This window comes from Budorcas taxicolor, chromosome 20 (genome assembly GCF_023091745.1).
Source record: "Budorcas taxicolor isolate Tak-1 chromosome 20, Takin1.1, whole genome shotgun sequence".
Classification (NCBI taxonomy): Eukaryota; Metazoa; Chordata; class Mammalia; order Artiodactyla; family Bovidae; genus Budorcas; species Budorcas taxicolor.
The window spans coordinates 6,683,847-6,702,881 of record NC_068929.1 but is presented as its reverse complement, the minus strand read 5'-3'; the positions used below and the strand labels follow the sequence as shown (position 1 = coordinate 6,702,881).

General features: G+C 36.5%; 1 protein-coding gene across 1 annotated transcript in view; it reads right to left on the bottom strand.

Moving 5' to 3' along the window:
- RANBP17 (RAN binding protein 17) overlaps positions 1 to 19,035 on the bottom strand; it is a 347,799-nt gene that overhangs the window by 103,447 nt on the left and 225,317 nt on the right. Inside the window, exons 15-17 of the mRNA XM_052659359.1 lie at positions 11,177 to 11,236; positions 2,833 to 2,906; positions 2,002 to 2,082 (exon numbers count right to left, since the gene is read on the bottom strand). Coding sequence (XP_052515319.1) covers positions 2,002 to 2,082; positions 2,833 to 2,906; positions 11,177 to 11,236 — 215 coding nt within the window. The remainder of the gene's footprint in view (positions 1 to 2,001; positions 2,083 to 2,832; positions 2,907 to 11,176; positions 11,237 to 19,035) is intronic.

Sequence of the window (19,035 nt, the reverse complement as noted above, 5' to 3'; positions counted from 1 at the left end):
ATTTAAAAACACATTACAATAAAGAAATCGATTAGAAACAACAAAACATGCATTAGGTAACCAGCAACTGCACTGAAATAGATACACCACTCACATATTCCATTATGTAAATGAATTCAAAGATGTTTCATGACTGATCAGCTAGAAGGGACATAATGATTTATAATTCAAATAACTGAGCACTGAAATCAAATTGAGTTAATATATATTTCTAAATATGCAAACCTGAAATAATTGTTAAAAAATATAAATCAATGTATCCAAGTTGAAATTATGCCCATCCCTTGGTTTAAAATGTTACAGCTTTTAAACTTTTATCTAATAAGCTTTTAGAAAATATGATTTTTTATTAACTTCAAAAAAGAGTGCTCAAAAGCAATAAGTGACTTGTAAAATAAAAGATTATAGTCAGGATTAAAGAATATATAAAAGATGTAAATGATAGAAAAGGATTTTAAATAGCAGATACAAATAAATTAGGCTTTATGTAAATTAAACAAAAAAGAATACAAATCAAATTAATTTTATATTAGATTTCAATTTCAACCTAAAAAATAGGGCAAATCTAAACACAGATATGTGCTATAAAATAACACAGGCTTCTTTCCGGATAATATGTTCTCAAAGTAATACATCGTGAAAAGGCCAGAGTTTGCAATACTAGGAAGTACTTATAAACCACTTCATATGTTAGAAATAAAGAGTATTTCAGCATTATTATTAAAAAAATACAGGTTGAGTTTTTTTTTAATAAGAAAAAATACATATCTTAAAAAGCCAAAATGACCACTGGAATTGGGTTGTACATCACTTTCCAGTAAAAAGGAAAAACAGCCTGGACAGGTGTAATTTATCATTTTTCTGATTTAATATCAAAGAAATATATTAAAATAATAAAAAGAATCCTGAAATCCTCAAAATTTGTAGTGATAAATAGCCCTCCCTGTCTTTATTGCATTATACCTACTAACAGAAATATTGCATGGTGGATTTTGCCAGACAAGGACGATTATTTTCCAATAAAAAGTTGCATATTAAATTCCAGCACAAAAGTGGGTGTCTAATACTTTGGAAATCTTTTATGGTTTGCCAAGGAACACAATTTTAAACTTAACTAATACAAACATATTCCTGGAGTGAACCCACGTTAAAGATTTCTGTCCAATGCCACCCATTTTCAGAATGCTGTCTTTGTATTAAAATATCAGCTAATCTTAGTGGTTAACTAAACTAACACTTATTTTCCACAACTCCTATATATTTGATAGCTAACATATAAAAGATAATCAACATGCTTCTCTCTCATTGGTAGAAACATTACAATGCTATCAACTATGGCCTAATAAGAAAGGATGATTCTGGTTTTAGATTTTAAAAATCTGGTAAAGAGAGACCTAACCATTTAATGTGTAATGGGAAATCTTATTTTAGAGTAAACAAGATGTTGATTTGGTAGAGGAAATAATCAAGGAAGTGGTCAAAAGCCTTATAATTCCCTTTCTGTTACTCCTTTGTGCCTATTAACTAGAGAAAATAATATTCATTTCAACTGAAATGAACACTGAAGAAATACTGACTCTTAGGAATTCAGTTTTTATAAAATAACAGCTTTTAAAATATACTGACCTTCTTAAGATTAGTTATATGTGTTCTTTTAAAACAACACTATCCTGACAGTTATGAAAAATCATGGATTAAAACATAGGCGGTTGCCTACTTTCTTATGTATCCATTTATAAACCTGGGTGGGTATAAACGTAACTTTTGCTAGTTAGAAATCTATATATCCATATAAATTCAATTGTGACTCTGAATAAAATGTTTCATATTATGTAGCTAATATGAATCTTTCAAAATTATGCATTTATAGATAAGGCTAAATGAAATGCTTTTTACTTAAGAAAAACACTTGAAAAATTATACATAAGGAAAATACCTGGCCAACAGAATGCACTTGTTAGGTTTGTTTATGTACATTATCAGATACAGTAAAAAGGATATCCAACAGAAAGGTCATTTAGGAACTGAAGCGTCCTTGAAATTACAGGCTCACATCTTCCCCAGTATTTAAGGTTTGTAACACTAAATATGAAAAAAAAAGTTTTTAATTATAATTAAGGTATTTGCTTGTGTAGGGAGAACATGGAAATACACATTATTCATGTAAGTTGACCTACATCACAAATACCTCACGAAGTGAGTTTAAACACCAATGGAACATGTTCTCCTCTTTTTATTTCATGTTCAAAATTATACACAATCAATGAACAAGCAACACTGTTCTCCAAATGGTCTACATAGAACCTTAGGCTAAGTGTACAACATTATTTCCTGACCAGAAACTAGTTAATTCTACTAATATTACAAGGCTAATTTAAGGACAGGTTCCAAGAACATGTCTCTGATAGCCATAGGTTTCTACTGGAATCAATGAATGCCCTGTTTGAAGGCAACCAAATCTCTCTCAATGATTCCAATTTGTAATAATCTCTCTGAGTTGGTCCTTAAAATTGAATACTTTGTTTTTAATTTAAAAAAGGCTGCCCATCGAACTAAAGTTCAACAAAGTCTGTAAACTTCTCAAAACTATGTTTTGATACTGCATACTGCAGTTGTATGGATACCTTGACAAATAACAATGCCCGTTGGATGGTGAATTTTAAATTTGTGAAATTAAATTTCAGATAAGAACAATGCTACCATTCTAAAAGTAAAGCATAATTTTAAAAGTCTATTATTAAAAATTAATATTTATGAAGATATTTAAGCACAGTAAAAAGATCAAAGCAATACAACAAAAGAAAAAATCAAAGAACCAAAGCAGGGACTCACATTTTCGTCATGAATGTTTCTAGAACATGGTTGTCATCTGTTATTCCTAAGACTTCTGACATACGGGCATACACCTGCATGAAGACATTTAATTGTCAAAAACGTTATCATTAATGTATATTTTCTACAGACTATTCAAACTGAATAAATGTAAAGATTTAATACACTGTTGTATCCACAATGATGCAGGGAACAAGTGGGGAGAACAGAGTAAGAAGTTTTAAAAATTTTTTCTAACTCCTCTTTTTCTTCCAGGAAGCACTGCCCTTATTTGAAATATATACACACCCACAAAAACCCACATTCACCTACTAATTTTAGTCCCAGCATACCACATGATTTCTTTTTTTTCAAAGTGGTAACAAACTCATCTCAAAGATGGGCTGGAAAGTAGAGTGCCTCAATAAAAGATTCCAACATTTAAAAAATTTCCGTCTATTCCAGGTTTTGGCAAGCCATCAAATAATTTAGGATTATATTAGGCACTTATAAAAATAAGGATTACAAAAATAAGAGGAAGTTAAAGAATTTATAGAAATTCTCCTCAAATCTCTCTCAACAAGTTTCCCCAAATATAGAGATAGGTCTTACTTTCCATGCTGAGACTGAAATCCCAGACTCAGGGATTCTCTGCTGAATACACCGGGGCCTGAGAATCCACTAAGCTTTCCATTAGGGTGTGCTGGTTGCAGAGTTTGGGGTGTAACATTTCAGTCCCAACCCCAGCCACCTTGAGCTTATAAATACATATCCCACTACAAGTGGGAAAATGCCACTGGCAGCCAATGGAATATTCCCTAATAGCCTGGCAAAGCTGAGAGGTGGGTTGACACCTTCACACTCCCTGATGCTCTGGTGTGATTCCAGGTTATCTCTGCCAGACACCAGCTGTATGGGATTTCTCATCTCTGATTTGATCCCCTGTGATTCTGTTCTCTTACTTTCTCCTGATCTGCCTGTTTCCTATGGTATGGCAACTAAGCTTTCACTTATTCTGCCTTTTGTTTTTCCTGTGTGAACACTGCCTTGATATAATGTCATTGGTTGTGAAGGTGAGATGGAAATCACAGGATACCACACATCATCCAGAGTTACATGGTAATACAGGGGAGGAAAGCGGTCCAATTGCAAAGATCTCAGGTTTGGCTTTTAAATATTATTTAATGAGAAGGTTGTGTTCCAAGCTTTTGACTTAAGTCCTATGACCAGAAGCTCCTCAGGCCAGTAGAGTGAATCAGGGGGAGAAAAAGGGGGAAAGGAGGGGAGCAGGTGAAAGAGGGGGCAGAAAGGTGGAGAGGAGAAGCTGGGGGAGAGAGAAAGAAAGGAAGATGAAGTTTCAAACTCCTGTTAACTTCTGCTAACTTCTGAGCCCTAATTAAAAAGCATTTCAATTATACTATCTGTGACTTTGCTCATGAGAATAGGCCTTCATCTCTTGTACGATCAAAGCTATCACTGTTTTGAAAGATGTCTGCTGGAAAGAGGGAGCTAGGGAGAAAGAACCTACAGAAGTTAGTTCTCATCAAATCCTCAATCATCAGAACACTTTCAGCACATAGAAGGCTCCAAGGAAGAATGGTTGTAAAAAGGGAAGTGTCCCTTATCTCAATGTGATCTAAAATCTCTCGTGAATGGGAATAAATTGGGTCCCTTGGAAAACCTGATATCGATATGATTATGGTACACAGGGCCCTTCACAACTTGGCCCCAACCTACTTCATCTTCTATCATTTCCCTCAACTTAAAGTCACAATGAAATACTTATGAAATTCTGAGGTTTGTCATGCAATTACAGAGCTCTATATGTTCACAAGCTGTTTATTTTTTCTGAACCATCCTTCTTTCTCTTCCTCTGATTCTCACTCAGAAGTCATCTCTGAATCCTCCTTCCATTTCCAGGTTGCACTCCCCTTTATGTTCTTACAGTTTCCGGTCCATTTCTCTAGCATGGTGCTTTTCACACTGTAATTATTTGGGTGTCCGTATCTCCTACTACCCTTTATTTTTGTAAAATAAAATTTTACATTTTCAAGATTTTATAAATGCTATTTTTTATGGCAAAGATCAAATTAATCTGATTTTGCCCCATGCTACACTAAATAATAAAAACAACAAAAATGTGATTTAAAACATTTAAACATATTAAAAATATTTTTAAATTGATAGTTCCTATAAGGAAGTTTTCTGTTGTGTCTCTGGCATTCAAAAAAGAAAGAATCTATGCAGGCATGTCTACTGTGCTCTGTTGTCAAAACAGCTTCTCAAAGCATCAGATATGACCCAATAAGATGCTAAAAAAACAGTCAACATTGACACATGGCAGTGCTTTAATCCACAATTATCCTTGTAACTTGCACCATTCCTTTTATCATCCATTAGCTTTGATTCCCATTATCCCATCTAGAACTGTGTCAACGCTTTTGTCCCTAGGGATTTCTCTCCACTACTAGGATCTGACAGTCAAGCTTGAGTACTAAACAGGATCATTACCTCTTAAATCCACTTATCTGATCTACTGAATAGTAAATTGAAAAGCTCATTAAGAGCAACAATCTGATTTGTTTTCACGTGTGACAGGGTCATTTAAAATCAATGTATGATTACTGCATTTCTGTTAAAAGACCATCTCACATTTTCCAGGGTACCTTATCATGAATTCAGAGAGCATGCAGATAATATGAAAATGTCTTTAAACATTTGAAATGCAGTTATGCCATTCAGTTCAGTTCAGTTCAGTTGCTCAGTCGTGTCTGACTCTTTGCGACCCCATGAATCGCAGCACGCCAGGCCTCCCTGTCCATCACCAAATCCCGGAGTTCACTCAGACTCACGTCCATCGAGTCCATGATGCCATCCATACATACACATAATTTGGGAGTGAAGACTAATTTGTCCAGTGAGCAAATATCTATAAAATTGTTTATCATAAAGCACAATTCAATGAAAGCTTTCTACTGAAAAAGTTCTAACACAGTATTTAGGGATTTTCAACATTTTCTAAAACTTCTATCACTTCACCCAAAATAATTTTTATAACAGCAAGAAGAAACTATATCACAATACATACTCATTTTAAGGAAAAATACAGGAGTTGGCATAGGAATGAAAGAAAAGGAAAAAAGCTCACTTTCAGTTCATAGAGTCCTAATCTTTTATTTCATAATCAATTAAGATAATTTGATCATAGTGAAAACTAAGCAAATATCTAAGAAATAAAAGACTAATAAGCCCATTTGTGTTGCCTCTCTTTCTCTGAAGGACACAGCGAAGCTGCATAAATCGTTGCGCCTTTGGCTGCACGTTGCGCATAGTCAGAGGTGCACACACTGTCATCTAATTTTGCCTGTCCATCTGGGCCTTCCTTCCTCTCTTCTTTAATGATGCAGGTTTTCTATTAGACTACAAACTCCCTGAGGACAGAGATGATACTCTTTCATCTTGCATCCCTATTACTCAATACTGTTGATATAACAAAAATGCACATTTTGGCTGATTCCATTTCATTCATAATTATTTTAACAAAAGGAAAAAACAAAAAAAGGTGTCTTTTTATACAAATAACTTTTTTTCTGTAAAAATAACATTCCAAATTCTACTCACTCAGGTGACCACTTGCAAAATTTTATTATTTAAAAAGATGTAGTTTTTAAAGATTATTATCATTTTTCAATTATTGTCACCTTTCAATCAAGGTATACTTGATTTACAATGCTGTGTTAGTTTCAGGTATACAGCAAAATGATCCAGTTATACATAGAGATATATATACTTTTTCAGATTCTTTTATAGATAATTACAAGATATTGAACATGGTTCCCTATGCTATATAGTAGGTCCTTGTTGTTTACTATAGAAAGAAGTAATTTCAATGCCTAAATAATACTTCAGGAAGAAGCTCTCCTTGTAGATTCACTAGGAAGAGCTCTCTTTCTTCCTCTGGATACTCAGAGCATCCATTGTTGCAGGCCGGTTAGTGGCACTTCTCACATAACAGAATATCATCTTGCTGTACTAATAATTTTCCATGTTAATATGTATTTCCTCCATTACTTCATGCTGCCTGAGGCCAGGGAAAATGTCTGTTTCTTTTTACATCTCCAGAAGTACTTAGTACACTGTCTGGATAAACTTAGCAACACAGAAAAGCATAGGTTTTGGTCCCAAAGATAACTGGATTTGAGTTCTGCCACTAATTAGTGGCAGTGTTAAAGTCTCTGAACCTTGGTTTCCTATTTGAAAAAACAAGAATGATAATAAGACCTACCTTATGGGCTTTGGGGAAGATTAAATGATGGTACCTAACAGAGCCTGGCATTTAGTACTATCCAACAAATGCTGCTTCCCTCCCCAACCCTTTCCAGGGACCCCTTCTAATGTAGACATGTGCTCAATCGTGTCCGACTCTGTGCAACCCCATGGACTGTAGCCCACCAGGCTCCTCTGTCCATGGAATTTTCCAGGCAAGAATACTGGAGTGGGTGGCCATTTCCTTCTCCAACCCTTTCTAGTATATGCTAGTATTGCCAGCTACTACCTTTCCAAGAGAAAAGTGATTACATAAAAAGTAGCAGAATGGTTAAGTGCTTACCTTGAAGACTTTCACACAGAAAAAAGGTGAAAACAAACAAAAAAACCCTGTAAAATTTGTATTAACTTTGAAATCTTTCTCTATGTTCAATCAACTAACACACCCTTGTTTTCATGTTTATTTATCTGGCTGCTTCAGGTCTTAGTTGCAGCACAGGGGATCTCTGTTGCGGTACACAGGCTTAGTTGCTTCGCAGCATGTGTAATCTTAGTTCCCAGATCAGGGATTGAACCTGGGTCCTCTGCATTGAAAGGCAGATTATTAACCACTGGACCACCATGGAAGTCCCAATTAACACATTCTAATCATGGTTAGAAATGGCATTTGTTAAGAGCATAAAGCTTCAAATTTTCATGATACAAAACCAAATTATTTCTACTTCTAGATAGTCATTGTCTTAGAAGCTAGGAATATTACACATTTTAACCAGTCATCCATTTCTCTGGTTCTTGAAATACAGGAAGTCATTAGAAATGTAAGAAATTACCATTATTACAGACATAAAAAGGCATGCTCCTAAAACACTGTCTTAATATGTTTTCTTATCTCTATTCATTGTACTGTAGAGCTTCTTTTAAACTCCAGAAAAAAGCATTTGGATACATGTATAATGCTTCAGTGACCTAATACGTTCTTTAATTTCTAAACTAACCAAGTGACAAATATTGCCTGAGCATATGCAGGTACCTGAAATGATCTTAATCTGGTTTTTAAAAAAGAAGCCAGACAAGATAAGAAAACCAGACAAGGGAATACACACACAAACAGCAATAAGATTTTGAGCTATAAATTTAATAAAGAACAAAAGCATGCGCTGTGATAATTTTTTAAATTGCCTTTTTTTCCAATCCTAATCCTTGGTCTTGGGTATCTGCAGTGTTGTCTCTAACATTCTGGTTATAACTTTGAAGAAACTAATTATGTCAATCCTTAAATTTGAAGTAGATTACAGGACTGGGAAACCCAGAATATTAGTTCCTAAAGGTTGTATGGATATATAATGACAGTCACAGAAATTCAATAACAGCCCTCTATGAAATGTACTCAAAAACACCACATGAAACAAATTAAACAGAACAATGAATCTCTCATTCTGCACAAATAAGAAAATAAGAGAAAACACTGGTTCTATAGGTTTTCATAAGAGTTGTTATAATGAATTAAGATTCTGGATAATGAATCTTCAGAAAATTACAATAAGTTAATACCCTTGGGCCTTCTATAAATGTTTAAGATGTTATAACTTCGCAAAGAGCTTTTATAAGCAGGCTCAGTGTAGAAAATTAGTAGTGCTGTGGAAATCAACAAAATACTTTGCCACCAGATGATATATTTCCTGAACCAATTCAGTATAAAAGAATTCACATCCAATAATACAAAATTGATACCATAAAATTTTAAAAACTCAACAATTATCAATTTTAAAGTATTGTTTTAATCTACTGAAATGACTTATAAATCAACATTTTTAACTGAATCTAATTTGGTAAAACAAAATCTGTCACTGGAGAGGATTCAATATAATAAAAACATTAACGTTCCTTAGAAAATAATTTTGGAACTGAGTATGAACTCACTTCTTATGAGTAAGAAACCAATTTCCACATTTTTTCTCAGGCTTCAAAGTGCCCTTGAGGCTAATGCAGTGCTCTCTATATGAGACCCATTAAACAGAAGGGGAAGGGAGGGAATAAAAGGAAAGGTATAAGAGGAAACTAATAAGAGTATTTAATGACTTGGATCTTAGCAGTTTGGAACTAAAGATATTGAGCTCTCTTGTTAATGTCTGAAGCAGAATAAAACATTATCATCACAAGTAACTTGTGACCAAGAGAATTAACGGTACAAGAATCGTTGCTGTATATTAAATACATACACTTAGTGATACTGAATAGAGAGCCACGTTAACCTTGGCTAATTTCTCCATATCATTTAAAGCAACAGCACAAAATAAGGACCAACATTAGGTAAAACAATCTTTTGCCAAAAGTTGATTTTAAAACCGTAATTTATATTGGAAACCAAGCAGTAAAAGATTAGGAATCTGCTTGCCTCATTCAGTTTGAATACAGAATGACATCTGATAAACAAAAGCTGGTTATGGAAAAATAAAATAAATATGAATGTTAAGAATTTATTTCAGTTAGAATATCTGAACCTACCATCTGTGGTGGCCATCTTGCTAAGGGGACATGTACCTAACAAATCTCTTAAGAGGCGTTCCCAATCTGCTTGAATAAGCTATTGTATAAGAAAACTTGGAGCGATCACTTTGGCCTCACATTTCCTTCGCTCCACATCCTGTAGCACAAAGCATGAACTCAGCAGGCTGGGGTGCAGGGCTGCCTGCTGCCTTGTGATAATCCCCTCTCCCAGTAGGGGCCTCCACTGATGCATGGCTAAGAACATGCTTCCTCTTTTGCTTGCACCCCAGTGGGGTTTCCATTCCTAACTTGGGCCCAAATCCAGACAGCTAAGGAAGGGCTCCAGATGCTGCCAGAGAGAATTTTGGATTAGTTTCTAAACAATCATTTATTATAAGGAGGGGTACAGGTACAGTGCGAAAGCCAGTTAATACTGGTAATTTTGGAGAAATTCTTTTCTTCTCACCCATGACCAGATCTAAGGTCTAACTACCACCTGTTCAACAGAAGCTGGCTGTTTGCCTCATTTTCCTTCAGGGAGCCACTGACTAAGGATCTCCACCAGCATGAACCTAATGTCTCCCGACAGGCCTTCACTAGCCAAGAGGGAGCTGGGTCGAGAGCACCAGCTATTGGTCACAGGACACACAGTCCACAGAAAGACTCCTGTGGTGCAACCAGCTGAAAGCCAACTAGAGAAGATGGGGAGTGTGCATTTGTCCTGACACAGCTTTGCTCCTGCTGGCTGCCAACTCACTCCATATCTGGGGCCAAGCTTCTGTTAAACTAGTCTTCTGTGGCTAAAGCCATGGTAAAGTCTAGGGTAAATATATTATCTTTCCAAGTTCATACAATAAGAGGCTAACCATGCCTATGGCACAAGGCTATGAGAAGAAAGCTTGATTAATTTAGGTAGAAAGTTTTGAGATCATAGTTTAAAGGGGGCATTTCAGGTTATTTCATTTATAGTTCTTGGCAATAGCAAATTTATAAGATGACATGATTACATTCTGGAGCAAAGAACTGATGCTAGATAAAGTCTGTTAGAAGGTGGGGAATTGGGAAGTAAATGATTTTGTTTAATCCTTTATACCTTTCAAAGGTGGTATTCAGAAACATATTCTGGTACAACAGATACATGTGCTCTAGATACCATTCAATTAAGAGATGCTATTCAGCGTAAAGTAATACAACTTTCTCCTTTCAGGTATGAAGAGAAAGTGTGTATTAGTTGCTTAGTCGTGTCCGGCTCTCGTGACCCCATGGACTGCAGCTGACCAGGCTCCTCTGTCCATGGATAGCTGGCTAGAATTGGCCACTTCAGAAGTGTCATAATCAAGAAACCTAGGCTGTCTTCACACTATACAATCACACCCACAGAGGTGTCACAGTTAACACTGCTTATCACCTGACTACTGAGCGTTTACTTGGTTATAAAACATGCACACTGTAGGATTACACAGTGCCAAAAAAAAAAAAAAAAGGAATCAAGACAGTGTGCCCCTACACTTATCGCTGTGAATGTGCCTATTTTAGTAATGAGAATCTAGGGCTGTGGTGAGATAAGCATAAAGACTGGTGATCCACCACAATAACGAGCAGCTCAACTCACCTTAACTACTTTCCAAGCCTTCTCTGGAACTCTGGACACATCACTCCTCAGGCGTACAACCTAAAAAGCACAGAGTTTAGGGACCTGCCACCTGATTTCAGGGATAAGGGAAGAGCAGAAGGCCTTCCCAACTTTAGATACAAGGAGAATGTGGCTCAGGATCTTTGTGGCTGTCACTTAAAATATTCATGGGACTTTGATTTTATTCTGGAGGCTATGAGCAGAGGCATAGTGAAGTGCTGTTCAAAGCCTGGATGTGGTTATATGGATTACAATGGATTTGCTTCTATGAAATAATTCAAGAAACCAATTATTAAAGGATAGCCCTAAAGAAGAACAAATTATAAATAATAACTGACAGAACTATTTTTAAGGATCTCTTAGCACTGCTGTTTCCCACAAGGCACTCTCATTATGCAAGTGTGGCAATGGGGCTAATGATGTAAGCAGGCCAAGTCACCTTCTGATGGGTAAAAGTACATGTTTAATAAATGAAACTCATTTCAGTAGTCATTTAAATCATACTGAGTTTTCCACCACTTAATCCAGCTCTTGCACACAGACACTGCTTCCATATTGCCTCTCTGAAACATGTCCCATTTCCTACATTCAAAACAACTTCTGTACTTTCCTCCCACTCAGCTCTCTATCCCTCTAGGAAGGGCAACTGACACAAAAAGTAAAGGAATAACAGTGCAAAGAATAAAAAAGGCTACCAATGACTATATTTTTTATTACTCTTTCAAATCAGCTAGTTTCATCTTTTATTACATTCTCAAACTTTACTCAAAAACGTTGATCCTATAGTCCTTTGTATCTTTTCCTTTCTGTCTCTCTCACTAGCCTAGGTAGTGAAAACTTTAGCTTACCCTAAATGCAACGGATCAGAGTTTCCCTTCTGATGGACTTCTGATGTCTTCAAACACTAATATTGGTGTTTCTCTGAAGAGGCAGTACCTGCAGCAACAGGCTAACTACTGCTTCCATCCTAGCCTTCCTACTGAACACTTACATGTTGAAAATTAGCTACAATGTATGCAGAAGTCTAACTGGTGAACCAAGAACCAACCAACCAGGCAGCTGCCCAGGAAGAATATTATTCTCTCAGTAAGAAGACAGAAATGAACAAGCTAACCCAGTACATACTTTAGGTAACTTCAACCAGGAGGAAACACAGAATGCATATGCAGTGCAATGCATGTGGGATTCTGCATGAGACTGCTCCTTCCGAGTCTAGCACAGTGCTTGGCAGGTAAAAGGCATTCAATAAATATTTTGATTTAATGAATCAAGTCTATGATTCTAGTAAAATTAGTTAGTCTCTAAGAGTCTGTTTCTTTATCTATAAATGGAAAGAATATCACAACGAAAATATCACAAATTAGAAAGCAGTCCAATAAAGTGGTTAAAGAGCGATTCTGAAGGCCAAGATTAGCTGGAGTCTACCAATTACTGAATGATTTAAAACAAGTTGCTTACCCTGTACACCTCAGTTTCCTCAAATATAAAAAAAGGATGATACAGTAGGACCTAATTTACAGAATTTTTGAGAGGGTTACAGTAATTAACATATGTAAAGCACTTACAACAGTCTGGGCACATGGTAAAATTCCCATAAAGAAGTGGCTATTATTACTGTCGTCACCAAATGCTATATCATATATAGCACTGGCAGCACACTGGCAGGAGCACTTGGAAAAGTTTTAGCACACAGTATGCACCAAATAAACACGAGCTACTAGCCACTGGACTAGGTGGTCAGTAAACGGCCGCCACCATTAAATAAGATACAGTCAGATGTTAGTCTAACATTAAGGTTATGAGCCATACACCAAGTGACAGTCCCTTTTATTTGCGCTTTATCTAGACTAGCTGCTGGAAAATGGATACTTGCTCTAAACTAGTACGTGAGCAGCTTTAGTAGTGTATAAAGAAGAGTGATTAGAGGGAAGGGAGTCCCGGTGAAAGACAGCCTAACTCCTACTCTTCGGTCTTGTACCTGTAACGTCTGCTTTACGGAGAAGGAAAGGGAGGTGTGACGAGAAAGGAGGCAGGAGGAAGCAGAATGCTCTGGGGCAGCAGGTGATGTTTTGTCCCAAGGGTTCATCTGTGCAACCTAGGCTCCTGATCTTAAAGCCCCTGTCTTCCTTTTCTGAATCATTACAAGTTCCTGTCTTCAGTCTCCAGGGTGAGTTCCCATCTATCGGGCTAAGTGATGATTTACATCCCTGTGCCCAATAAATTATCAAAGTCTTCCCAATTCAGGTAAACAAACTCATCCAATTCTCTGAGTTTTCTTTGTTAAATTAAATGCACACAGACAAGGGGTTCCAGAACATCATCATTGGTTTTAAATTACCAAAAAAGTTTTTGTGTGATAGGCCCAGTAAGAACAGAAAGCATCTGCCATTCATATATGAATATAATATTGACCTCTCATACTAGACCATGGATTGAGTTGCTGATGGACGGCTAGCCAGAACTAGAGGTACAATCTGTGGCTGTCGAGATGAGATTTTTCCTTGGGAAGTAAAACAGCAAATATGGGGATGGAACTTCTGATAATGGTCTCATCAATCATTACACTTGAATCTGATCATGCCTAGTACATGCATGCTAAGTCACTTCACTCGTGTCTGACTCTCTGCGACCCTATGGACTGTAGCCCACCAGGCTCCTCTGTCCATGGGATTCTCCAGACAAGAATACTGGAGTGGGTTGCCATGCCCTCCTCCAGGGGATCTTCCTAATCCAGGGATCAAACCTGTGTCTCTTACATCTCCTGCACTGGCAGGTGAGCTCTTTACCACTAGCGCCACCTCATGCCTAAAGGTAGGTAATGGGATGTACTAGAAAGCAAACTTAAGTTTAGAGTATGATTTGCTTGAAAACTCAGGATCTGACACTGAACAAGTTTTTAACCTTTCTGAAACCTTTTTTAAATTCTGTAAAATGAAGATAATCCTACCTATTAAAGGGAATTTTGCTGAGAAGACTAAAGGAGAAAATGTAACAAATAATGCCACATAGTGGAGTTAAGCAGAAAGCAGAAACTCAATAAAGGTTAGATTAAGGTTGGAGATAAACATATCTCAAATGCTATTTCCTAGGTATTTCTCAGTCTACTTTACCTGAAAAATACAGAATGTATCACTTACAGCATGGATAATGTTTTAATACCCAGTGTCATGAACTTTAGGAACCTCAGGAATGTAAAGGTTAGAGGGTATTGTGTAAGGATGCAGCTGTATCTGCTGGAGACTGTGGTATTAGAGTGTCTTGTCTGTGTCTCAGAAATGCAAACAACCGGGAAAAAATAGATGGCAGGGAACTGCGACCATCAGGCATGAAAACATTTCTAATGAATCATGAAAGTGGGCTAAGTGGTAGCATGGAAGGAAGTGGTCATGTGGAGGCAGGAGAGGACAATAAGTGGTTGAAGGTTTAAAAAAAAAAAAGGATTAAAACAAAAATTGAGAATTGTAATTTCTCAGTAAAGACACTAGGGCACTAAGGTATTTTTGTACATTTCAGCACTGTCTATCCTTTTGCAATTCTTATCAGAAGGTGTGGGAGATTGTCCATAGAAATGTATTTCCAATTTTGTGAAGGGAGTCAGTCAAAAAAATGTAATTCACATTGGAGAAAGTTGTTTCAAAACCAACTTTGCTTAAACAAATCTATTCAGCAAAGCAAGGGATACTGGCACTTGGGAGATACACAGGCCTAAGGGAAAACAAAATCCCAATAAGTAGCCAAATGTGCTTCTGTTACTTCAAGACTCCTTCAACAGAAACATTATGGGAAGATAAAAATTAGGAAAACACTGAACTGAACTAATTCAAAATGTTAAAAAAATATTTTGCATTTACGTTTTATAACCAAGTGCTTTTCCCACATTTGTCCCAAGGCAGCAGATGAAGCGCTATATTCACCATTTCTAATACTAGCAATTGGAACATGCTCTTTGGCAAGGCAGAAATAAGATAATTGTTCAACATAGGCTGGCTTTTCAGAAATACTGGAAGCACTGCCTGTAATTATAGACATCTGTCACTGCTAGCCACTCAGTACTAACCCTGACATCAATATACAACCATAGCACTAAACTGCCTGCAGGCATAGCAATGCAGACCAGATACGCTAGGCAGGCAATCATCTGCTTCATCCAAACTATCTGTCAAAGGTTCCCAACCACAAATAGCTCTTACATTTTGTATCCTTAGGATAATATGTTGATTTATTTTAGGTTCTCTAATATTTACAGCCTAGGCCATCTACTAAAAGAAAGAAACAAAACTTATGGCTAATGGAGGCAGTTACTGTTCACAGTCATCATAAAAGGTCATAGCTCAACCCTCAAATGTTAAAAATTGATGGCAGCTTTAACCACGTGCTATCATACAGATGTTTCCTTTTGTAGAGGCAATTATTTTCAATAGCAATTCAAAATGGTAACTACAATCTTTCATCAGCAAGTATGTTGCCACATTGATCTAATAGAAATGCTCATATTTTAAAACCTTTTTTGAGAAGTAAAGTAAGTTTTAGTGATGAGTACTGAAGAATCCAGACTGTCGGTTTGGGTTTAGCTGTACATATAATACCGTATCTGAAAACACTTGTTTCTACATACACAAATGATGTAATGTCTAAAAACTAGGAAATGATATTGAAGGATAAAATACTTGGTTAATGAATGAGTCGACTGACACATAATTTTGCTGAGAGTAAAGCTTATTGAAACATACATGCACACCTACATTCATATTTTAAAAGCCCAAAGACACACTGTAGCTTTAAAAGTCACTCTCTTTTTTTAAGCAGCCAGAGACACAAGCTGAAAATTATTAGACATTTAGACTAATTAGGAATAAACACTCACAATTATCATAATGTATTACTAAAAACTCAGATATTTCTTGGTTTGATCACAACAGCCTATGCTGAAGAAAAACTATTAATTACTGACAGACAGTGAGCTTACAAGTGAGCTGCATCTTAAAAACCTCTTTTAAAATACAATTGCTAAATGCCTTACAGTGCTGTAATGTGAGACAGGTTCAAATCTTATTACTTCACTGAAATTAAAACCTAAGTTTTAATACTGTTCAAGTCGAACAATGATTCCACACTTTATTGCTTTTGAAATCCCTTGATGATCATAGGAAAAAATGCCCCCGAGAAAAAAAGACTGTTTTCGATAAACAGAAAATACAGTTTGCACTCTTAGCCTCTTTGTCATCACAAAAAAAGGATTTAATGCCAATTCTTTAAAAAAAGACTTTTTTTTTCCCACAAAATGTGCACCTTGTGTGCCATTTGTAAAATCAGTTCACTTTCTTTTATTTATTACTGCAGCGCGGCAAGGCAATAAAGAAGCTACTGATAGCTAATAAATTACGTGCCTTTTAAAACAATTCTCTTGCTACAAAAACATGTAACTACAAAGGTTTACATTTACATGGTACATCACATGAAATGTCTATATTTGTGTCCTATTAACCATTTTGGCAAATTGTGGACTTTTACCAAATAGCTGATAGGAAAAAATAGTGATTCACAAATGCTGACTCAATATAAAATAAAAGCCTATCGGGTAAACTACTCTTTTGCTATTTATACTTCCTAAAAATCCTCCAGATTTTATTTTAAAATGTTTTGATACACTATTTTATGCATCAAAAAGGTATTCAAAGATGTTCTAATTAAGGTTAACTAAAATCTTACTGACTATGAATAGAGAGACCTATTTAAAGTACCCTCCCCCACCCCCGCCACGATTCTATGTACCCAGTGATAATGCAGTTTTAAAAATCATAGCTCCTATGAGTTACTTAGAACAAGTTATAAAAAGCAAGATCAAGATCACTGGATATAAGGCAAAAATGCCCCCAATCTGTTTGTTTCTTAATATATTTTCTTAACAAAAGATACAGAAACTTGGTTATTTAAGAAATATTCACATCAATCAGGTCTTGCTAAGTAATAATTTTTAAGAGAATATTATCTTCGTATACCTACAAGAACTGCCTAAAAACCCTACTTCATGAAAGCAAGCTATTTTTCTGGTTGGTACAAATGAATTTTGAACTATCTGTACTCTAATCCCAGGATTAAATTGTCAGCTTAATCAGGGCATTAGCTTAACGCTCTCGTCCTCTAAATCTCGTGATGAGCATGTATTTATGAAGTAGTGTGCTGTCTTTTATTACTAATTTCCCCCATTTCCTGTAATCGCTGTCATAGCTGCGGCTTTTTTTTTTCTGGTTTGTTTCATACCTACAAAATTTCAACTTTGTTCAGTTATGTATGATGAACACTGTTTCAATTTTCAAAGCACAAACAACTTTGATCCATTTCATATATACCTCAAGATGATGCTCTACTATATAAATGAAGTAAAATTCTGTATTTTCGAGCACTCATTTCTCCATTCAAATCTACTTTTTCTCCCTTTCTTTCGAAATTAGCTTGATAAGGATGATTAACAATTACGAATCCATGGAAGATACTTTTTCTGAAAGGTTCAATGAGATAATTGTATCTCATTTCATGGGCTTTATAGAGGGGAATCATTATCACTATAAATAACAGTATTCTCTAAACCATATTATCTTTACAGGGAGAGAACCTAGGTATAACATAGGTATGGACAGAAATGGTATGGACCTAACAGAAACAGAAGATATTAAGAAGAGGTGGCAAGAATCCACAGAACTATACCAAACAGATCTTGACTACCCAAATAATCATGATGGTGTGATCACTTACCTAGAGCCAGACATCCTGGAATGCAAAGTCAAGTGGGGCTTAGGAAGCAAAACTACGAACAAAACTAGTGGAGGTAATGGAATTCCAGTTGAGCTGTTTCAAATCCTGAAAGATGATGCTGTCAAAGTGCTGCACTCAATATGCCAGCAAATTTGGAAAACTCAGCAGTGGCCACAGGACTGGAAAAGGTCAGTTTTCATTCCAATCCCAAAGAAACGCAATGCTAAAGAATGCTCAAACGATCGCACAATTGCACTCATCTCACATGCTAGCAAAGTAATGCTCAAAATTCTCCAAGCCAGGCTTCAACAACACATGAACCATGAACTTCCAGATGTTCAAGCTGGATTTAGAAAAGGCAGAGGAACCAGAGAGGAATTTGCCAACATCTGTTGGAACATTGAAAAAGCAAGAGAGTTCCAGAAAAACACCTACTTCTACTTTATTGACACACCAAAGCCTTTGATTGTGTGGATCACAACAAACTATGGAAAATTCTTAAAGAGATGGGAATACCAGACCTCTTTACCTGCCTCCTGAGAAATCTGTATGCAGGTCAAGAAGCAACAGTTAGAACTGGACTTGGAACAATAGACTGGTTCCAAATCAGGCAAAGAGTACATCAAGGCTGTATGTTGTCACCTGCTTATTTAACTTATATGCAGAGTGCTGCTGCTGCTGCTGCTAAGTCGCTTCAGTTGTGTCCGACTCTGTGCGACCCCATAGACGGCAGCCCACCAGGCTCCCCCGTCCCTGGGATTCTCCAGGCAAGAACACTGGAGTGGGTTGCCATTGCCTTCTCCAGTGCATGAAAGTGAAAAGTGAAAGTGAAGTTGCTCAGTCGCGTCCGACTCTTCCCAACCCCATGGACTGCAGCCCACCAGGCTCGCCCGCCCGTGGGATTTTCCAGGCAAGAGTACCGGATTCATGAGAAATGCTGGGCTGGATGAAGCACAAGCTGGAATCAAGATTGCTGGGAGAAATATCAATAACCTTAGATATGCAGATGATACCACACTTATGGCAGAAAGTGAAGAACTAAAGAGCCTCTTGATGAAAGTGAAAGAGGAGAGTGAAAAAGTTGG